The sequence below is a fragment of the Aythya fuligula genome, chromosome 4 (assembly GCF_009819795.1).
Source record: "Aythya fuligula isolate bAytFul2 chromosome 4, bAytFul2.pri, whole genome shotgun sequence".
NCBI classification, from domain to species: domain Eukaryota; kingdom Metazoa; phylum Chordata; class Aves; order Anseriformes; family Anatidae; genus Aythya; species Aythya fuligula.
In genome coordinates, this window is record NC_045562.1 from 75,629,897 (window position 1) to 75,648,971 (window position 19,075).

The 19,075-nt window shown below is 54.9% G+C and overlaps 1 protein-coding gene across 2 annotated transcripts; it reads left to right on the top strand.

Annotated features, from left to right (window-relative positions):
- Nucleotides 1-591: 591 nt before the first annotated feature.
- Nucleotides 592-18,565, top strand: LOC116489074 (cytochrome P450 26B1). Of its 2 annotated transcripts, XM_032187146.1 has the most exons (6): nucleotides 592-795; nucleotides 2,928-3,152; nucleotides 14,570-14,845; nucleotides 15,944-16,099; nucleotides 17,012-17,293; nucleotides 18,173-18,565. In XM_032187146.1, exons 1-6 carry the CDS (start codon nucleotides 592-594, stop codon nucleotides 18,563-18,565), a joined length of 1,536 nt encoding a protein of 511 aa, XP_032043037.1. The 2 variants fall into 2 exon arrangements, with proteins under 2 accessions (XP_032043037.1, XP_032043038.1); XM_032187147.1 differs by lacking the exon at nucleotides 2,928-3,152.
- The last annotated feature ends 510 nt before the right edge of the window (nucleotides 18,566-19,075 follow it).

The following is a 19,075-nucleotide window of genomic DNA, read 5'->3' on the forward strand; positions in this document are numbered from 1 at the left end:
TTCTGGTGTGTGTGGCTTGCCTTGAAAGCGAGCGAGAGCCAGAGCATCTGCATTTGGACTTTTTGGGGGTCTTTTTTTTTTTTTCACTCCGGGGTTTTCCTTTTTATTTTTTTTTTTTTTCTCGCGTTTTTAGCTACTCAGTGCCCCCACGCCCCTCTTTTGGGGGCTCTCCTGTAGCCTTTTTCTTTTTTCCTCTCTTTCAGCGTAGTTGGTGTGTTTTTCTTTTTTTTTTCCCTTTTTTTTTTTTTCGCCTGTGTCACTCTGTCAAGTTTATTCCAAACAAGAACAAAGTTTTCAGAGAGGGACAGAGGAGAAACTGCTTTTTTTTGCCCCTTTTCAATTTTTCCTTGCCCTTCTTTTTTTTTTTCCCTCCTTTTTTTTTTTTTTTTTTTTCTTTTTTCCTGCTGTTTTTCTAACCTGCCGGCGGAGAGGGGGGCGAGCGCAGCCCCCCCGCCCCAGGACCCCCCAGGCAGGGTCAGTGTGCGCTCCGCAATCGCCCTCTTTTCGTGCGTGCGTGTGTGTGGGTGCGAGTGTGGTGCCTGTCAAGGGGCTGTTTCTCTCCCCACCCTCCTCCTCCTCCTTCTTCCAAATATGCTTTTTGAAAGTTTTGATCTCGTCTCGGCACTGGCTACCCTCGCGGCGTGCTTGGTGTCACTGACTTTGCTGCTGGCCGTGTCCCAACAATTGTGGCAGCTCCGCTGGGCTGCCACCCGCGACAAAACCTGCAAGCTACCAATCCCTAAAGGCTCTATGGGATTCCCTTTAATCGGAGAAACCTTCCACTGGCTCCTGCAGGTAAGGAGGATTCCCTTCCCTCCCTGGAAGGTGGGCTGGGACCGGCTGCTTTTTTTTTTTTTTTCTTCTTCTTTTTTTTTTTTCCCTCCCTTTTTCTTTCCTTTTGCACGGGCTGCGATTGCATCAGGCGGGTTCCCGGCGAGCTGGGGAGGCAGATGGGGCTGGGGGAGACCGAGGGAGCCCGGCTCGGCTCGGCTGGGCTCGGCTCAGCTCGCCCGGGGCTCTGCGCTGCGCTGCCCGGCCCGGGGCGCGCCGGGGTTCCCCCGGCGGGGGCTGCGCGGTGCCGGGGAGGCGGCGGGGGGAGGCTCGGGGGTCTCCCCCGCGCTGCCAAAAAGCCTTTTTCTTCCCCCAGCCCGAATCCAAGCAAAATGAAAAAAGAAAATCAGCCAAACCCCGGGGGCGGCACGCGGGGATTTGGCTTCCCCGGGGGTTTGCGGGCACGGTGCGGGGGTCCCCCGGTCGCGCCCCCTCCCCTCTGCTCGTCCCGCGGCCCCGGGAGCTGCTCCCGGCCGGGTTCCCGACCCGCCCGGCTCGGGTCCGGTGCCGGGGGAAGCCCACGGAGGTAATCGGGAGCTTAACCCGGGATTAACCTCGCTAAGTGCTGAGCAGCAGCGGCGGGCGGAGCGGGATCCCCTCGGACCGCGTTGAGGAAGGGTGACTGCCAAAAAAAAGGGGAGAAAAAAAAAAAAAAGAGAGAGAGAGAGAGAAGGAGGAGGAGGAGGAGAGGAGGCTGGCGGCCGCCGGGGGTGCCCCGCTCGGGGGGGAGCCGCGGGCTGGGCTGGGGGCACCCCGCCGCTCGCAGCCTCCCGGGAGGGAAGCCCCGAGGACAATTAGCCCGAGCCTTTCCCACTCCGAGCCAAACAAACCTCCGCCGGGATGCTCTCGCCGCCCAAGGTCGCGTTTCATTGACGGCACGGCCCCGGCACGGCTCCTCCGGGCAGCGCTGCCCGGCACCGGCTGCGCGGCTGCGGCTGGCCCGGCCCGGCCCGGCCCGGCTCGGCTCGGCTCGGCTGGGAGCTGGGGGAAACCCCGAGGTGAGAACCCCCGCACCCCGAGCGGTTCCCCCCTTCCCCGGGCGCGGCGCCGAAGGGGTTAACCGCACGCTCTCAATAGGGCTTTATTTTTTAAAGAAATTTATCAGATTTTTACAGGGGGACCAGAAAAGGGTTCTCGCTTTTCCACAGGCTCCATCCAAACAGAGTCCAGGGCTAAAAATACAAAATTTTGTATAAATTGGACTCCATTCGAAACTTCTCCCACATAAAGGTCCTCTTTGTGCTGCCCTGGAAATGGTGTACAAATAACTCTTTATTAATGCCACAAAAAGGACTTTAATTATATTTACGCAGATCAAGAAACAGGGTCACCTGAACATCTGAAATTCACAACCGCGCTTTTGTTTCAAAATAAACACACGCACTCGCAACCCGCGATCGCTCGCAGCGCTTCTCCCCGCGGGTCGGGGTTTTTTGGGGGGGGGACACGAGCCGGGTTTCCCCCCCCCCCCCCCCCCCCGCCTCTCCGGCCGGCTCCTCGCCGACAAAAGCCCCCCCCGGAGCATGTGGGAAAGTTATTAAAGCCGCCCGAAATCTGCAGATTTACTTAGGCGAATCGCAGCCTCTCGAGTAAATTCGGTCTGAGCGAGGGGAAAAAAAAAAGAGAAAAAAAAAAAAAAAAGGAGGGAAGAAAAAAAAAAAGAGAGAGGGAAAAAAAAAAAAGTGAGGGAAAAAAAAAAAAGAGTTTTAAAAGTGCCGGGGGAGGTAGAAAAAGGGAGGCGGACGGGGGGCGGAGGGCCCCGGCGGGAGGAGCGGGCAGCGCCGGGCGCCCCGTCGGATGCAGCGGGGCTGTGCACGGGTGGGACCCCCGCATTTTGCCCCCCCCAGACCCTCAGGCACGGCTCCCCCCTCCTCGGCGCTTCCCCAGGCTGCTCGCCGGGTCTCCGCTTCCAAAAACCAGGGGAAAAAAAAAAAAATCCGAAATCCCCGCGGAGCTGCTCCGGGAGCGATGCTGCTCGCGGGGGGATGCGGGGACGCGGAATTGGGGGGGGGGATCCCCACGCGTGGGGGGGAGAAGGGGGCCGTGCGGTGACACCGGCCTCTCGGGGCCCCCTCCCCGTGCTCCCCCCCCGGCAGGGCTCCTGCTTCCAGTCTTCGCGACGGGAGAAGTACGGGAACGTGTTCAAGACGCACTTGCTGGGGCGGCCGCTGGTGCGGGTGACGGGCGCGGAGAACGTGCGGAAGATCCTGATGGGGGAGCACCACCTGGTGAGCACCGAGTGGCCGCGCAGCACCCGCATGCTGCTGGGGCCCAACACCGTGGCCAACTCCATCGGCGACATCCACCGGCACAAGAGGAAGGTGAGGAGCCCACGCGAGACCGGGCGCGCCGCGCGTGGGGGGGCGCGGGGAGCGGGGGGACCCCCGTTTATCCCCTCCCTTTCCCTCTTTTCTCCTCCTCCTCTCCCTCCCCTGCTTCCCCTCCCCTCCCTTTACGCCCCCCCGAGGTCCCCTCTGAGTGGGCGGTCCCGCGTGGGTACCCCCCTCCTCCCCATCCTGTCCCCCCCCCCCCGTGTCCGTGCTCGGAGCCTTTGAGGAATTTAAAAGGGCGATGGGATGGTGGGAGGGAGCCGGGGGGGGGGCACACGGGGCGTTCCCGAGGGCTGTCTCTGCCCCCCCCCGCTGCCCACCCGTGGCTGTGGACACGCGTGGCGGGGGCTGCCGTGGGCTGGAGGTCGGGAGCGGCCCCGCAGAGGTCTTAAAAGGGAGATGCAGGAAGGGGGGGGAGGCATCGGGGAGAGGGGGCAATGCAGAGCGCCCCCCCCACGTCCAGGCTGCACCAGAGGGGGCTGTGGGGAGCCCCCGTTGGGGTCCTGCTTGCTGTAGCCTGGTTTCAGGGGGCAGTGAAGTGTCCTCAGGTGTCAGGGATCGATTTTAGGGACCCCCCCCAGGCAAAAATCCCCCAGGCAAAGGAGGTGGCAGAGGTGACAGGCAGGGCGTGCTGGCGTGGTGGCATGGGTGATGGTGGCATGGGCTTCACATCCCTGCTTCTTGCCCTGCTGGGTCAGGGCGGGGGGTTAATTTGGGGGGTGGTGAAGGGAAAGCATCTCCCTGCTCCCCAAAAGCATCGCCCCCAGGTGGGATTAAGGGTGGTACCCAGCACCAAGGGGCTGCCCCAGGGCTTGTCCCGAGGCAAACTCTGCTCTCCTTTCTGTGCTCCAGCAGGATTCCCTATCCTGGTGCATGCATTTCTCTGAAATCCCTACCGAACCCCGTCGCTTCTCTTCCCTCCTGGGGTTAGGATGAGAAAACCACCTTGGTCTGACTCCCACGAGTCACATTTCTTAATGAAAAGCCCCAACACTGCCACCAGGACCGTGCTGCTGGTCCCTGCTTGGGATTGGGGTGAGCTCGGTGCCTGCAATTGCACCGCTGGCTGCTTGGGCTGCTCCTTTTTGTCTTAAGGAGGGAGGAATCTTTCCCATCCCTGCCGTGAAAGGTTGTGCGTGGGGCTGTCCCATCACAGAGGGTGTCCAGGGGAAGGAGAGGTGCAGGGACAGGGATGGTTTTCCTCCGGCAGCAGGGGAAAGCAGGGGTGAAGCTGCAGCTCTGGATCCTGTTTGCTATTACGAGAAGGTTCAGTGGTAGCAGACAGTGAAGTGAAGGTGCCTCCACTCTCCTCCGCTGCTTCCTTTATCTCGTTTGGCAAAAAAAAACAGTTTTTCTCTGCTGAGGAGTGGGTAGCTCAGGCCTTTGCTTGAGATGTCCTCAATAAAACCCGCAGAATTCAAACCTCAGGAAAAGATGCTGGGGGAGGAGAGGAGAGCGTGGGTTATGGGAACGAGGTCATGGAAAAGGGAGGCCTGACCTCTGTGGTATCCTGATGGGCTCGTAATTTGCACCACAGCACAGCTGGGGAGCGTTGGCACCAGAAAGGAGCAATACCAGTGGCATAGCCAGGGGACAGCCTCTCTCCCTCAGTACCTGTCTCACTTATATGGTAGGCTGTGAATCCCAGACCCAAATACTCCCTGTATTTTTAAGCCCAAGGCTGGTCTGGATCTCCATTCTCCTCAAAACTCTTTTGCCTTCCCAATTTTTAGCATTGCGTATGATCCCGAGCTGGCCAAGATCCTAATTCCTGCCTCAGGGATGGTTAAAGATTCCCGAGAACAGGTACAGCCCGCTGTCCTGGGATGCCCTGTTGTTGGATCAAGGCTCTGATGCAACCGAGCCATGGCCTCAGATGCTTATGGACCACAAGGGCTCCTGCCTGCACCCCTCACCTTGCTCTGGGCTCTGGTGTAGTGGAGAGCAAGATTAGCAGGGCTGGGGATGCTGTGGGGCTAAGCAGACTCTTAGCTTTCTATTTCATCAAGGTTTGGGTACGATGGGCTCAGCTGGCTGGTCCACTTTCCTTTGAATACGGCTGATTATTCTGATTCCTTCACTCGGTCTTTTAATTACTGTTTAATTACTGTTCTTGAGGGGCTGAGCATCCTGTGGGTCACGCACCCAAGGGTGCTCACGGAGCCTGTTGGCTGGAATCGCCCTTTCCTCTGTGCAAACCATCCCTCGCCCTGGGCTGGGCGAGTTGCACACGCAGAGATAAGGTGAGCCTGCTTCTGATGTGAAGCAATAGATCATTCTGTTCCTGGCGAGATTGCGATGACCAGATTAAAGGTTTTTTCCAGGCCAGGTGCCTTCTACGGGCAGAAATTAGCGGTGCCTTTTGAGTTTGTCAGCCCTGAGCTTTTGTTGCTGTTAAATGGCACCGACTTTTAACTCTCCCCATCCTGACTGTGAGATGCATGAGGAAGAAGCACTAGACTGAGATTTAAGTTTTCTCCTTCCACGTAGAAGTTTTTCTCTTAGGTACCTGCTCTGTACCTCCCTGCTGGGAAGCCAAGCAAAAAGACATTGGCAGAAGATGGCATTTTTCACAGATATCATCAACTTTCCTAGCAAGGGTGCTAGTATTAATAGAAAAGGTTAAAAGATTCAGAGCAGCCTGAAAGCTCCATGGAGAAGAGCAGCAGTAGCTCCTGGGAAACCTGTGGGGTTGTTGATAACTCAGTTCAAACCTTGTGGGGCTTTTCTTTTTCTTTTCCCCCCACCTCTCAGCTCGACTCTTTGCTCACTCTTAACCACTTTCTCATCCTCTGGTCCTGCCAGAAGTTGCCATGAGCTATCATTTCCCACGAGGCTGCCTGTGGCATTGGGTGCCAGCTGCTAGGACTAAAAGGAGCATGAAGCCCCATGTGCTCACCCTCTTCTGAGACCCAAAACATTTGGGTCATCTCCAGCTCTTGTCCCACCAAGCACTGCATGGTCACCACCTGAAATGAGTCCTCATCATCTTCCTATAAGCCAGTGGAGCTGCACTTATTTACACCAGCACTGGCAAATGCTCCTTCGTTGTTCCCTGGCAATCAAGCTGTGGTCTCTTGGTGGGGCAGATTGCCACTCAGACAGCAGACAAGCTCCAGTAAGAGCCTTAAACCCTGCACGTTCTTGTAGCTTGCTGCAGAAATCAGCTGCTTTGCTGGTCGTGCATAGGTTTCCGCAAAGTTTTAGCTTTTCTCTGTGTTTTTAGCACCAGCAGGTTGCAGCCGTTGCTGGTGGATCTGCAGTAGTTGCCCATGATGGTGATGGGATCAGGGCTGGGGTGGACGTCTCGGTCTCTGGAGCTCTTCTCTCTTTCTCCCTGCATAAAGTGGGTGAATATCCTTCTCCATCCCTGGCTGTCAGAGGCTTTAATCCCAGAGGTGTTGATACAGGGCTCTGAGTTTCTCTCCTGGAAGATGCTTAGGAGGAATGAGGTCACATTAACAAGACAATCCCCATGGCAGCTCTGCTTTCCCATCCCCTCTTTATTAAAGCTCCCCTGCAGGAAACCATCAAAATTTGTACAAATAGAAGAAATTTTCCTTTTGGAACTCCCCGAGCTTTGTTGGAGAAGAGGTCTCAGGTACAAAGCCAGCTTTGCCTAGGGCCGTGACAGCTTGTGGGGTGGGAGGCAAACTCCTCAACCTCCTGAGATAGACGCCTACTGCAGGGTTGTTGCTGCCAGGGGGCCACAGAGCTCATGTCAAGGTTGGAGAAGGATCTGGGCTGCCCATGCCACACCGGAGGGAGCTCATTCCTTTGTCTTGGCCTTTTTGTCCCCAGATCACCTGGAGGTGACTGGCAGGAGCAGACACATTGCTCTCTTGCCTGGCCGAGCACGGCCATGGCTTTGCCTTGGCTTTGTGGTGGCAGAACCCTTTCCATCTCCTTGGGGTGAAGGACACACATCATCCCTGAGAGTTGGAGGTGTCAGACACATTTTGTATCCCGAGGGAGGGAGGCTCTTGCTCTCCTACAAGAACTCATTGGGGAGGGGTCCTGGGACAACGCCTGCCTCGGGGCTCTCCCCATCCTGCTCTCGTTTTGGAGGCACAGCCATGAATGGGGATGGGACCCTGTCCCTGTCTGGCTGTTCACACTGAGTCCATTCCACATCCCTCCCTAAATTTGTCTTTTTTACCCCCTCAGTTCCCATTTATACCCGTGAAACCCCAGTGAAATCAGTGCAGTTGCTCCGGATTTACCCCGTGTGTATTTTGGAAGTGTCGACCCCTGGGTCAATACGACCTGTAACGAAGGCAAAGCAAACCTGTGCAGGGATAGCGTGGGCTCTGGTTTTATGGGATTTAAGGGCAGTGGGAAGCTGAAGTTCAGCAAACAGAGAGCAAAGGCTGCCGTGCTGCTGCCCACGAGGGAGCCCGGTGTCTGTGTACAGAAGGGAATGGGAGCTGGAAATGGCCAGGATGCATCACCCTGAGCTTTAGGGTCTGAACCGAGCAATGCCCGGGGCCAGGAAGGAGTTTTTTGGTGTAGGATAAGCAGTGCCAGTGTGCTCTGGTGCAGGGAAAGGTGGGACAGTGACTTTTCCTTGGAAGCATCCAACCCTGGCAAGAGAGCACTGGACTTGCAGGGCCCGTGCTCTGTTCCAGCATAGTAATCCCAAAATAGGCACAGCTGGCTTAAAAAAAGGAAAAGAAAGAATAAAATAAAAGCAGTCCGTGGGCTGGGTAGACATCCTAGACCCGGAGACTCGAGGAGGAAGCAGACAGTGGTGCAGAGAAACGGCCTGTTTTGTCTCACTGTCCAAAACTACATCATTCATTAACACACCACAATTAATGTTCTGCCTCGGAGGCATACAAGTGTTGAGCTTATTAGCACCAAGTAGAAAGGTCTGAGGCTTTAATATAGTTTGCAAGAGGATTAAGAACACAAAAGGGGCCATAAATTTACAACCAAATATAAACCAGCTGCTGTGGGCAGGACTGGGGGGAGGGAGGGAGGGAGGGAAGGAGGCAGACGGGGGAGAGGGGCGGGAGGAGGAAGGAGGGATGGGAGGCGGCAGGACCAAACCTTCCCCACCGCCAAACGCCCCGACCCAGGCTGCTCAGTGAATTTAATATTTTTTTTTTGGCATTTCCATCCTCCTCAGCAGGAATTGTAGGGAAGGAGCCATCGCCTTCCAGCTGAGCCCCCCCCCGGATCGTGTCGGGTCAGCTCAGGCGGGCTGGGATCCAGCTGCCATGCACCAGGCCCCTTTACCCCTTCCCAGGCTGCTTTAACCCACGGGCAAAAGCCACCGGAGCTGGAGAAAAAAAAGGCTCCCATTGATGTAGGAGGGCTCCCGCTCGCGGTCTTGGGGAAGAATTTGCTGGCGAGGCTGGCTCATTGACTTTAGACCAAATAGTGCTGTCATCTACGGCGGTGTAAATCCAGAGTAATTCCAAAGGATTAAAAAAAAAAAGCAAAGCGCAGGTGCTCCTGGCTGAAGTACGAGGTTTTTGGGTTTTCAGAGCGCTGCCCACCCCAAAACACCCCGCGTGCTCGGGCCCTGCTTTGGGTTGAGCTGCACCTGAGCATGGTGGCAGCCCAGGATCTGCCCTTACCCCACGGGCTGAGCCCCTCGTGGAGCTCTGACCATCCACATCCCCTGGGGTGGGAGCTGTGGGATGTCTTCTGAGGCATGGAGGGGAAAAAATCCCTCCTTGGGCTGCTCTGGGCAGCACCGGAGGATGCCAGGAGTGCGTCCTGGAGATGGGGGAGAGCTTTTCAGGTTCAGGATCCATCCTGTGCTGTCTTTGAGTAGTTTTGGTTTTCTGCCTCACCATGGTATGTCCAGCCAGGCAGCTCGGGCAATTGGGGTCTGTAATATCCCGCTCATCCCTCTGGGGTCAGAGGGCTTTGTGTCGGATTAATGATGCTCTTTACTTCCCAGGTGGCACTTCTGTCACCAAATATATCAGCTTGCTCTTCATCTTTCCTCTCCTTAATTACGCCTGGTGGCCTTGGGTCACCTCAGGCTTTGTCATCTCTTCTTTGGGCTTTGTTTAAAGCCAGAGGGGTGCTCACTGGTGGTTTGCAGGAGCTCACATCTTCAAACACAGGAACTCCTCTGCACCATTTGAGGCATGCCCATCCCCATCCGATGCAAGACCTTCCTCAGGATTTTGGTGGCAGAGCTGCTGAGATTTTCCTGCTGTGTGGAAGCACTTTTCCAAGGTCTTCTTCCATTTCTGCCAAGACAGTGCATGCACAAGAAAGGTGTATTTATTCCCCTTTGGGATGGAGCAGGCTGTGTTTTGGGGCAGGTGTTTCCCTCCCATCCCCTTGTTCTGCCATGTAACACGTGGCAGGACCAAGGTCTCAGCACTTCTGGGAAGGGCTCTCAAAGATGGTTTACCAAGTCCAACCTGTGGGTTTCTGAAGTGTGTGAGGATCCCTTCCCTTCGATCTGCCCTCCATGCTTCAGGAAAAGTCACCAAAAAGGGGACTTGTCTCCTAATACCTCTCCTCCACTGGCTCTGCCATGGTGGCAGGGCACCATCCCTGATGCCAAGCGAGCTGCTCTCCTTTTCTTTAGCTCTGGGTGAGCTCTCACCTCCATGCCACAGATTTGGGGTGCACCATGTTGTCCGCAGCCCATCTCAGCTCTTCCAGGCCATCTGCTGCTGGTGGGTGGCTGCCCTGACCATGCCATCACCTGCCCGGTGGGCTCAGGGGATGCTACATCCCCTTGGCTCCAGCCACCAGCAGCACTGGACCTCTTCTGGGCCAGGTGATGCCTCTTCCAGGTCCAAGGGCACTCCCTGTGTTTGATTTCCCACTTGACAATATGTAAGGTGAATTTTGCAGTCCCCCACTGTGCTGGTTGCCCATGAGTAAATGGGAGGGATGGGGAGCAGCGTTTCAGCAGGTTTCAGGCACAGAGATGCTGAAGAACCACAGAGTGTTTGGGTGACCCCATGGAGAGGGCCAAGCAACCTAAATTGCTGAATGTAACAGGTTGCACTTTGCTGGTGCTGGATTATTTTTTTTTTGGAGACAGTTTTGCAGATGGGATGCTGAGATAGATGTAGGGTGTCCCGCTTCTTTCCTCCTCTCCCCCTTTGCATTGTCATCCCTTTACCGCATTATCCTGTTAAAGGGTTGGAAAGCAAATCCTCCCATGCCAAGCAAAGTGTTTCTAGAACTGCTTGGACATGGAGGTTTCATGCTACAGGGAGCTGGTGTGCTTGGGCTGTTTGGTTTTAGTTTGAATTGGAACAGGAAGACAAAATTCTAGAGTTTCTCACAACCCCAAGTGCTTAAAAAAGAAAAAAAAAGAAAAAAAGTAAAAATTGGGACTATGAGTAATCCTGAAAGGTGCACAATCATCGTAACTCGCCCCAAAGATGCTGAGATGATCTCTGGTTTTCTTTTTAGTACTTTTTTTTTTTTTTTTTTTTTTTTTGTGAGTCATTTGGATATCAGTGAAACTGCTCATTGCAAAGCAGTTTCTTCTACTCCACTTTTTTTCTGGCTGGGCCAAGCCTGGTGAAATGGCCCCTGCTCTGCTCCGTGCCTTGCTCTTGCAGTCCGGCCACCAGTGCCATGGCCCAGCAGAATGCATGGGGCTCTTGTGTTTCTCCTGGGGAGGGATTGCTGCCCTCAGCTCACCCACATCCACGCTCCTCGCTTCGCAATGTGCTGTGCTTTGCTCTGCACATCCAGCGCTGCTCCTTTTTTGGGGAGCAGAATCTCCTGGCTTTTCCCTCTAAAGGGACCTGGATTCCTCCCGTGGTGGAGGATGGTGGCAGAGCATGGTATGGGGAGATACCACAAGACCTCATTTCAGTCCCAGCACAAGCAGAGGTGCTTCACCTTCCAGAGGACCAGCTTTCACCAGCAGCAGTGCGTCAGGGCAGCGGAGGTCCTCTCCTCTTGGCAGTAGCTTGGCTCAGTGGCACATTCCCACAGCTCTTTTGCTGCATTTTCCCTTCTCTCATGCTCCCAGCACCAGGACAGCCTCTTGCCCACAAGTCTTCTCATCCCTCTCCAAAAACATCCTGCTTTATGAGCCCACTGGAGCACGGCAGTGGGCTCCACGCCTGGCAGAGAGAGGCAGACATCCTTTACAAGGTGGTGACAGGACAGGGCTGGGACAAACACTGCCTGGCCTTTGGGACGTAGGAAGCAACAGCACATCTCCAGGTTGGCATGCTGCTTTGGATGCTTCCCTGACATGTACTGCTGATGCCAAATTGTTTTGTGAAAATATCTCCATGCTGATCGTGCCTTTGTGTTGTCAGGCCAGCAGCTCTGAGCTGGATGAAGCATGGGTGTCTAATCCCAGCTTCTCCTCCTGGAGGGTGAAAAGGAAAAATTCTGCTCCCTCTGTCTGTGCTGGAGAGCTGGGGACCCACATATCACAGTGGTGAAAAGCAGGGGATGAAACTTGTGCTTGGAGGGGGAAGTTTGGCTGGCACCAAGGAGGGGTAAAATGATGGAAAACATCATCCCTGATAATTACACTGCATCCCAGCTACCAAATGAAGCTTTTTCTAAGCATAAAAATGCTGTGGGTTGAAGCTGAAGGTGCTTTACTTGAATGTCCTCTCCTCTTTGTTGAGTGTTAAGGATGGGGCTGGGGTACACCCCGTCTGCGACTGGGGGCTGCTCACTGTCACGCAGAGCTGGACCTCTGCGGGGGATCCCGGAGCTGAGACACCGGGAAGGAATTTTCTGCCTTAGGAAACCCATAAATCTTTAAATATCCTGTTTCCACTGTGAGGCGGATTCGGAAGTTTCCAACTGGGTGGTGGGGGTCTCCCCGGGCAGGGGGTAGGCGAGCATGTGCGGGTGTGAGATCCACAGAGCAAATCCCCAGAGTTGGCTTTTTTTAGGAAACACCAAAAACTTGGAGAGATGAGGGCTCTTCCCAGCAGCCACCCCAAAGCCCTGGCCGGCTGCCCCATGGCTGCTACCGGACCCCCCCTGTAAGGGGCATCCCCTTAAAGCTGTTTTTGCCTCCGGGCTGCTCGGGATCAACTTTTTTTGTGCAGCGATGCTCCTCGGCTGCGCTTCACTAGAGGGCGCAGGGATTTTAGGCTAGGAACGCGCCGAGGTCTGTCAGGGAAAGTTGGCTGCCTTTTCCTCCTTTTTAATCAACTGGAAAGATGCAGGGTTGAACTGGAGGTGACTGGAAGGGGATCCAGACTTGTGTCTGGCTGGGGAAGGATCCGCTGACATCTGGGATTAGGCGGCGTGGAGCGCAGCGGCGGCGAGCGGCCGGGACCCGTGACGCCGGCTTTGCAGCCGGAGGGGGCTGGAGGAGCCCGACAGCAAAAGGACAGCTCAAAAAAGGGCAAAAAAAGACCAAATGCCCCCCCCCCCCAGTGCAAAATATTCCCTATTTCCAGGTGGTTGACCTCCAGGGTGGGTCGTTCTCTCCCTTGTGCCTTTGCTGAGCATCGCTCCTCGGGACGGGTGCGCTCGTCCTGAGTCCAGCTCGGCCACAAGGTGTGGATCCAGCCCCGGGCTGGTTCTCTGCACTGTGGGGTTGTTTTTTTGCATAGCAGGACCAGAGGTGTTTCTGTAGATGCTGGGCTTTGTGTGGGGAGCAGGAGGGGTCCTCATCCCTCATGGGAGAGATGTTGGGGAGCAATGTGGGAGGCTGGGGTTTGCCCCAGGTTGGGAGCCCCATGTGCCACCTCCATCACGACGCTGGCCCCAAGCAGGGCTCCAACCTCTTCTTCTCCAAGCAGCTTCTTTCCCACCCCCTTGCACAAACCCGAGCTGGTCTGCCTGAGCATTGCTGTCCTTTCAGGGCTTAAAAATAGCCGGTGAATTGCAGAGAGGCACGGAGAGCAGCAGCCGCATCATCTCGCACCCTCACCCTAGCCCTGCCGTTCATTCATTCTCCTGCTCCGTTCATTCATTCCTCAGCTCTCTGTAGACACCTGGGGCATGTCTGTCAGTCTTTGTGCATCTTCTCCCTCTCTCACAGCCCTCCTCCTAGCACCCTGCTTGCACACTGATTTCCACGCCAAGCTCTGCCCTGCCGTGTGTGGTGTGATGAGTTTTACTCGGGGCTCAGCCCGCATGCGGCGCGTTATGAAGCAGCTTTTGTCGAGCCTCCCACCCGGGCTGCAAGGGGACAGAGGTGTTATTTCACCAAACAAACTCCCGGCGAACGATGTGCATTAGCAATGAGGGGTCGCCGCCAGGAAAATGTTACCTTTCCCTTCGAGTGCTGACTGCAGAGGAAATTCCCACATTTACAGCTCCGGTGCATTCAACTCTCGTCAAAAGAGGGGGTGGCTTTGATTTCTCTCCTTTTCTTGTCATTCTGATAACTTTGCAGCCCCCCTCAAGCAACCAGCCTCCGGTGGAGGCTTGCAGCTCCCTCCGTGGGAGCCTGCTTTAATTTGATTTTCCCGGAGGCCTGGCATGTGGCGGTGCATGTGTGCATGCCGCCGTGTGTGGAGGTTAATAAAAAATAAACAAACAGCACTTTTTTCCTCCGGTGCACTCTGGGAGGGATGCGGCGGGGATGCCGAATGAAAGCGCGTGCTGTGGGCTGTGCCGGGGGGAGGCCAAGGGACATTCCTGGCATTTCTGAGCTCCTCGTGCAACACGCGGGCTCAGTCCCAAATTGGAGTAAGGAGCCGTTAGCATCGGGGACCTGGGGAGGCCCACTCCTGCGCAGTGTTTACTTGCAGAACTTAAATTAATAGTGTCTGCTGACATCAGGTTTTTAGCCCGGTTTCCCAAGGAAATGAGATGTGTGCGATCTCAGCGTCTGCATGCGTGTGTGCCTCTTTTTCCCAATAGCACTTGAACCTCTGAGTTCAGCCAGATTTTGCAGAGAGCCTAAAGGCCTTGAACTAATTATTTTACCATTTTTTTTTTTTGTATATATTTAAAACGGTTGGTTGTTAGGAGAGAGAAACTCCCAGTGCTTCCCACTGAGAGAAAAGCTTGTGTGTGTGTTCGTGCACAACCAGGCTATTAGACATCAGAGAAGCCCCATGGAAGAGCTGTGTTATTAGCACCCAGCTGGTGGGATGAATGCAGGTGGGAAGCAGGACACATGGAGCCACAGGAAAGCTGGTTCCATCCACCCTGCCGTGCACGAAGTGAATTGTTTCCCTCCATCTCCAGTTAGCTGCTGGAGAGGGGCTTGGGGACACCACAATATCACCAGTCCTCTGGGGTGGCTGTGGTGGGGTCGGCCTGGGGAGGCTCCCTCAGCTGATGGCTCTCCATCAGCCCTTTTTGGCAGTGATTCTGGAAATTGGTCACTCTGGATGATGAATTCTGGATGGTGATAAGTCTTCTGCTCAGTGTAGGAGATTTGTGATGTTCATTTTGGTGAGCAGAAGCGGGTTATTGGAGAATGCAAAGATTGTTGGGGCTGCGTAGAAATCTCTCTCACTCTCTTTCAATAGGTTTTCTCCAAAATCTTCAGCCACGAGGCCCTGGAAAGCTATCTGCCCAAGATCCAGCTGGTGATCAAAGACACCCTCCGGGCCTGGAGCAGCAACCCCGAGTCCATCAACGTCTACCACGAGACCCAGAAGCTCACCTTCCGCATGGCCATCCGCGTCCTGCTGGGCTTCCGCATCCCCGACGAGGAGCTCAGCCGCCTCTTCGAGGTCTACCAGCAGTTTGTGGAGAACGTCTTCTCCTTGCCCATGGACCTGCCCTTCAGTGGCTACAGGAGGGTAAGAGATCTGGGCTGGGGCTTCCACCAGCCGATAACCCCAATCTGGGGTTGGGAAGGCAGTGGCTAATCCCTACCTCTCTGCATGTTCTTGGTGGGATGTCTTCTTACCCTCTGATGTCTAAGAAGCAGGTCTATTTTGGGCTAAAAAGTCTTATTTTGGTTGAGTAGAGAGGGAGACACATTAATAGGCTTTCAGAGAGCTAGGTTTAGCTCCTTGGTTTAGTGCAATAGAGATTACAGTCAGCATCTGCTCAGATTTAATGGGTGATTTTTCCTTGCAATGGCACTTTGCTTATTTATTTTTATTTTTATTTTTATTTTTATTTTTATTTTTATTTTTATTTTTATTTTTATTTTTATTTTTATTTTTATTTTTATTTTTATTTTATTTTGTGGGACCCTTCTCCTACCAATGCACTGCCTGTCTGCAGGGCCAGACAGGCCAGCAGCCCTCCTGATTCTAAGAACTGTTCCAGTTCTTGTATGGAAGATGCAAAGTGAAAACGCAACAAAATATAGTTGTATTTCATCAGGAATTTTGGTAATAGATTTTTTTTTTTTAATTATTTTGGTGGCTATCACTGCAAATTCTGTTATTGTTACTTAACCATGTGAATCGTTGGCAGCCCCAAGCTAGCTCAGTGGGGCTGCACTCCCATGCCAACTGCTTTAGTGAGGCCCAGCAATAAAATTGCTTGGGAACCCCATTTCACTCTTGGGAATAGGATTCTTTTGGATGAACTGACTTTCCCCTGAGAAACAGTTTTCCCAGGGATTTCTGTATATCCCAGGGAGAGGGGGAGGCCTGTGAACTGGTGCAGCACTGGAGCTCCCACATCCCACCTACCATTCGCACCTAGGTGCTGATTACCCTCGCCTGTAATTGTGCACACCTGGGGTTTGCTCTTCCTGGCTGGGGAGTGACTCCAGCATTTTTATACTTCTCTTTGAGCACCTGCAAGTGCAGTTGGATTCCATAGTTGTGTCCTCCTGAGCAAGTTTCAAGCTGCTGGGGATGCTGGGCAGCCCCAGGGCAGGAGGGGATGGTGGTTGTAGTGCTGTGCCCTGTGTAATCTGGTGGATTCCTGCTCCCCAGGGCATCCGGGCACGTGAAACGCTGCAGAAAGGGCTGGAGAAAGCCATCCAGGAGAAACTGCAGAACACACAGGGCAAGGACTATGCTGATGCTCTGGACATCCTGATAGAAAGCGGCAAAGAGCACGGCAAGGAGCTCACCATGCAGGAGCTGAAGGTAAAGGTCCTCCCCGCGACCCCTTGTCCTCAGGGCTTGGGCTCCCTGCGCAGCAGAGCATCGGCTGGAGCAGGGTGGATTTCTTGGGGGCAGACCTGAGGTGGTCGGTCAGATCTGGGGGTCCACAGAGTGTTGCTGGAGCTGCAGGTGAACCTTGACCTGGTGGAGCACGGTGCCAACAAGCCAGTTGCTTTCCTTCGGGGTGTATTCATCACACTCAGTCCTTGCTTAAAAGCATTTCCACGGGATATCAAAAGACCGTGCAAGCTTGCTGAAGCTTTTAGCCCTGACCAGACTCTCACCCCTGCCTGTGCAATTTTTAGGTGTCTCCTTTGCAGGGTGTATGAACCCTTGGCAGGTTATTAATTGCAGCAGGCTCGTGGCATGACTTGATCCATCAACACCCATCCCTGGGAGCTTTTCTCCTGTCTGTCTGTCACTCTGCATCCTCCAAGACTCTTTGGAAAGCTCCCTGTGGTGTGTCCAGCCTTTCACACTAGCCACCCACGTCTCCCTTTTAATAGGGAGGTTCCTTGTTTCCCCTGAGTGCAGGAGAAATTGGGCAGCAGGACTGTGCCTGCACCAGGAGGGACATTGCAGTGAGGTCGGGCTGGAGAGCTGTGGGGTGTTGGGGGGGACCCCTGTAGCATCACCTGAATGGGGCAGGGAGAACATCCCAGGTGTGGGAGCGATCCTGCCCTCCTTCTGCTGTCAGCAGCAGCAGAACATCCCCATGCAGAGGGCAAGAAGGGGGAAATGCCTCTTTATCCCCTGGAGCTGCACGCCTTGAGACGGAGGGGAAAGAAGTGCCCTAAGCCAGGCTGCTACAGCCCTGTGCCTAGCCCCTGCTGTCGGTCTGTCCCTCTGTCTGTCCCTTCTGTGTCTCACCCCAGCTTTCCTCCTGCCTTTCAGGACGGCACCCTGGAGCTCATCTTTGCCGCCTACGCCACCACCGCCAGTGCCAGCACCTCTCTGATCATGCAGCTCCTCAAACACCCGCGGGTGCTGGAGAAGCTGCGGGAGGAGCTGCGCAGCAAGGGCATCCTCCACAACGGCTGCATCTGCGAGGGCTCCCTGCGGCTCGACAACATCAACAGCCTGCACTACCTGGACTGCGTCATCAAGGAGGTGCTTCGCCTCTTCACCCCCATCTCGGGGGGGTACCGGACGGTGCTGCAAACCTTCGAGCTGGATGTGAGTACTGGTGTGGCGGTGGGGTGCTGCTGCACTGTCACTTTCCCCAAAAAGCCCTCTGTGCCTTGTGTAGAGCTTGTCCAAGCTTTGTTTAGATGAGAGCCAGGAAGGATAAATTCAATCCTGGTGGTGGTGGTGGGTAGCAGTGCTGCAGAGTCATGGGAGGACGCAGGGATCCAGCCCCTGGTGGGGAAGAGATGCACTCGGGATGTCAAAGAGGAGACAGCCATGACGCCTCAAAGAGCAAATCGTGACAATGTTTGAGGCCAAAATCTGAGCTGGGGTGTGACAAGGGAAAGGTTTACTGCAGAGGGCACCTCCGGGCTGCCAGATGACAGGCGCATTGCTCACCGCGATGGCTGGAGTTTCCCACCAGCGCAACAAAAGCCTGAGACCTGGCTGTCACCACAAATCCTGCTAATGCAAGGATTGGAGTCAGAAGCCTTTTAAAGTGCTCAGGGGATGAGAAAGCTTCCCCGTTTCACACCACCCAGGCCCTGATGTGAGCGTTGGGTGGCAGGGTGGGAGCGAAGTGGTGAAGGGCGTGTGGCTCCTCTGGGCTGCCTGGCTCACGGGGCAGTCGGGCACTGCCAGGTTCCTGGTAGGTGGCTGCTGCGAGCGACCACAAAGCGAATAAATTGGAATGGCTCATCCGACGGGCTGGGATAGAGGCAGGGATTAATCAATCCAGCATTCCCATCTCCTAGCACTTTGTGTTGCTCTCTCTGCTTTTTTATAAATTTAGTTAATAACCCCAAATAAAACAGAGAAAAGCATTTGCTCTGGGGACCAAAGCGGCTTTGCGCTGTCCCCTCTCCCTTCTTGCAGCATGGTTAACCCGCTCTGCTTTTTTCTCTCCCCTTCCCCTCTTCCCTGCAGGGTTTCCAAATCCCCAAGGGCTGGAGCGTCATGTACAGCATCCGGGACACCCACGACACCGCCCCCGTCTTCAAGGACGTGGACGCCTTCGATCCCGACCGCTTCGGGCAGGGCCGTAGCGAAGACAAGGAGGGCAGGTTCCACTACCTCCCCTTCGGAGGGGGCGTACGGACCTGTCTGGGGAAGCACCTGGCCAAGCTCTTCCTCAAGGCGCTGGCCATCGAGCTGGCCAGCACCAGCCGCTTCGAGCTCGCCACCAGGACTTTCCCCAAAATCACCCTGGTGCCCGTGGTCCACCCGGTCGACGGACTCAAGGTCAAATTCTTCGGACTGGATTCCAACCAGAACGAGATCCTGACGGGGACAGACGCAATGCTGGGGGCCACGGTGTAGAGCCCGCGAGGGACGGGCGGCTGGGGACGGAGGGGTGGGGTGGGGACACGGGGACGAACAGGAGGGGAGGGGAGAGGACCGAGAAGCTTCTCCACGATGCTCGTTTCACGGAGCCTCCGGGTCGGGACTGCTTTCTCCACCGGTGAAGCTGCCAAAACCCTTCTGCTCCGGGCGTGGAGAAAGTCGGGGTGGCGTCGTGCCTCTCGCTTCCTTCGAAAAAGAGGGAGAGTCGCAAATCCCGAGTAGAACTGGGACTGTCTGACCATACACAGTATCTAAATATTATAAATATATATATATAAATATCTATAAAACACTTCTGCTGCGAGGAGGAGCGCTGCAAAGCCCCGACTGCGGGAAAGGCTTTGGAAATCAGCCGGCAACCAGAGGTCTGGTGGCCCAGGGTGGCTCTTGGGTGGCCGCTGGGCTTTTTTTTTTTAACAGTGTTAAATTAGCTGGTGATAACAGTGTTTTTTTGTTTTTTGTTTTTGTTTGTTTGTTCAGTTGTGT

Excerpts from the sequence above, each read along its gene's own strand:
- LOC116489074 (XM_032187146.1), top strand. The coding sequence starts at position 592 with ATGCTTTTTGAAAGTTTTGATCTCGTCTCGGCACTGGCTACCCTCGCG. Across the intron at positions 3,153-14,569 it reads TCCACCGGCACAAGAGGAAG|GTTTTCTCCAAAATCTTCAG; the intron begins GTGAGGAGCCCA and ends CTCTTTCAATAG. Across the intron at positions 16,100-17,011 it reads TCACCATGCAGGAGCTGAAG|GACGGCACCCTGGAGCTCAT; the intron begins GTAAAGGTCCTC and ends CCTGCCTTTCAG.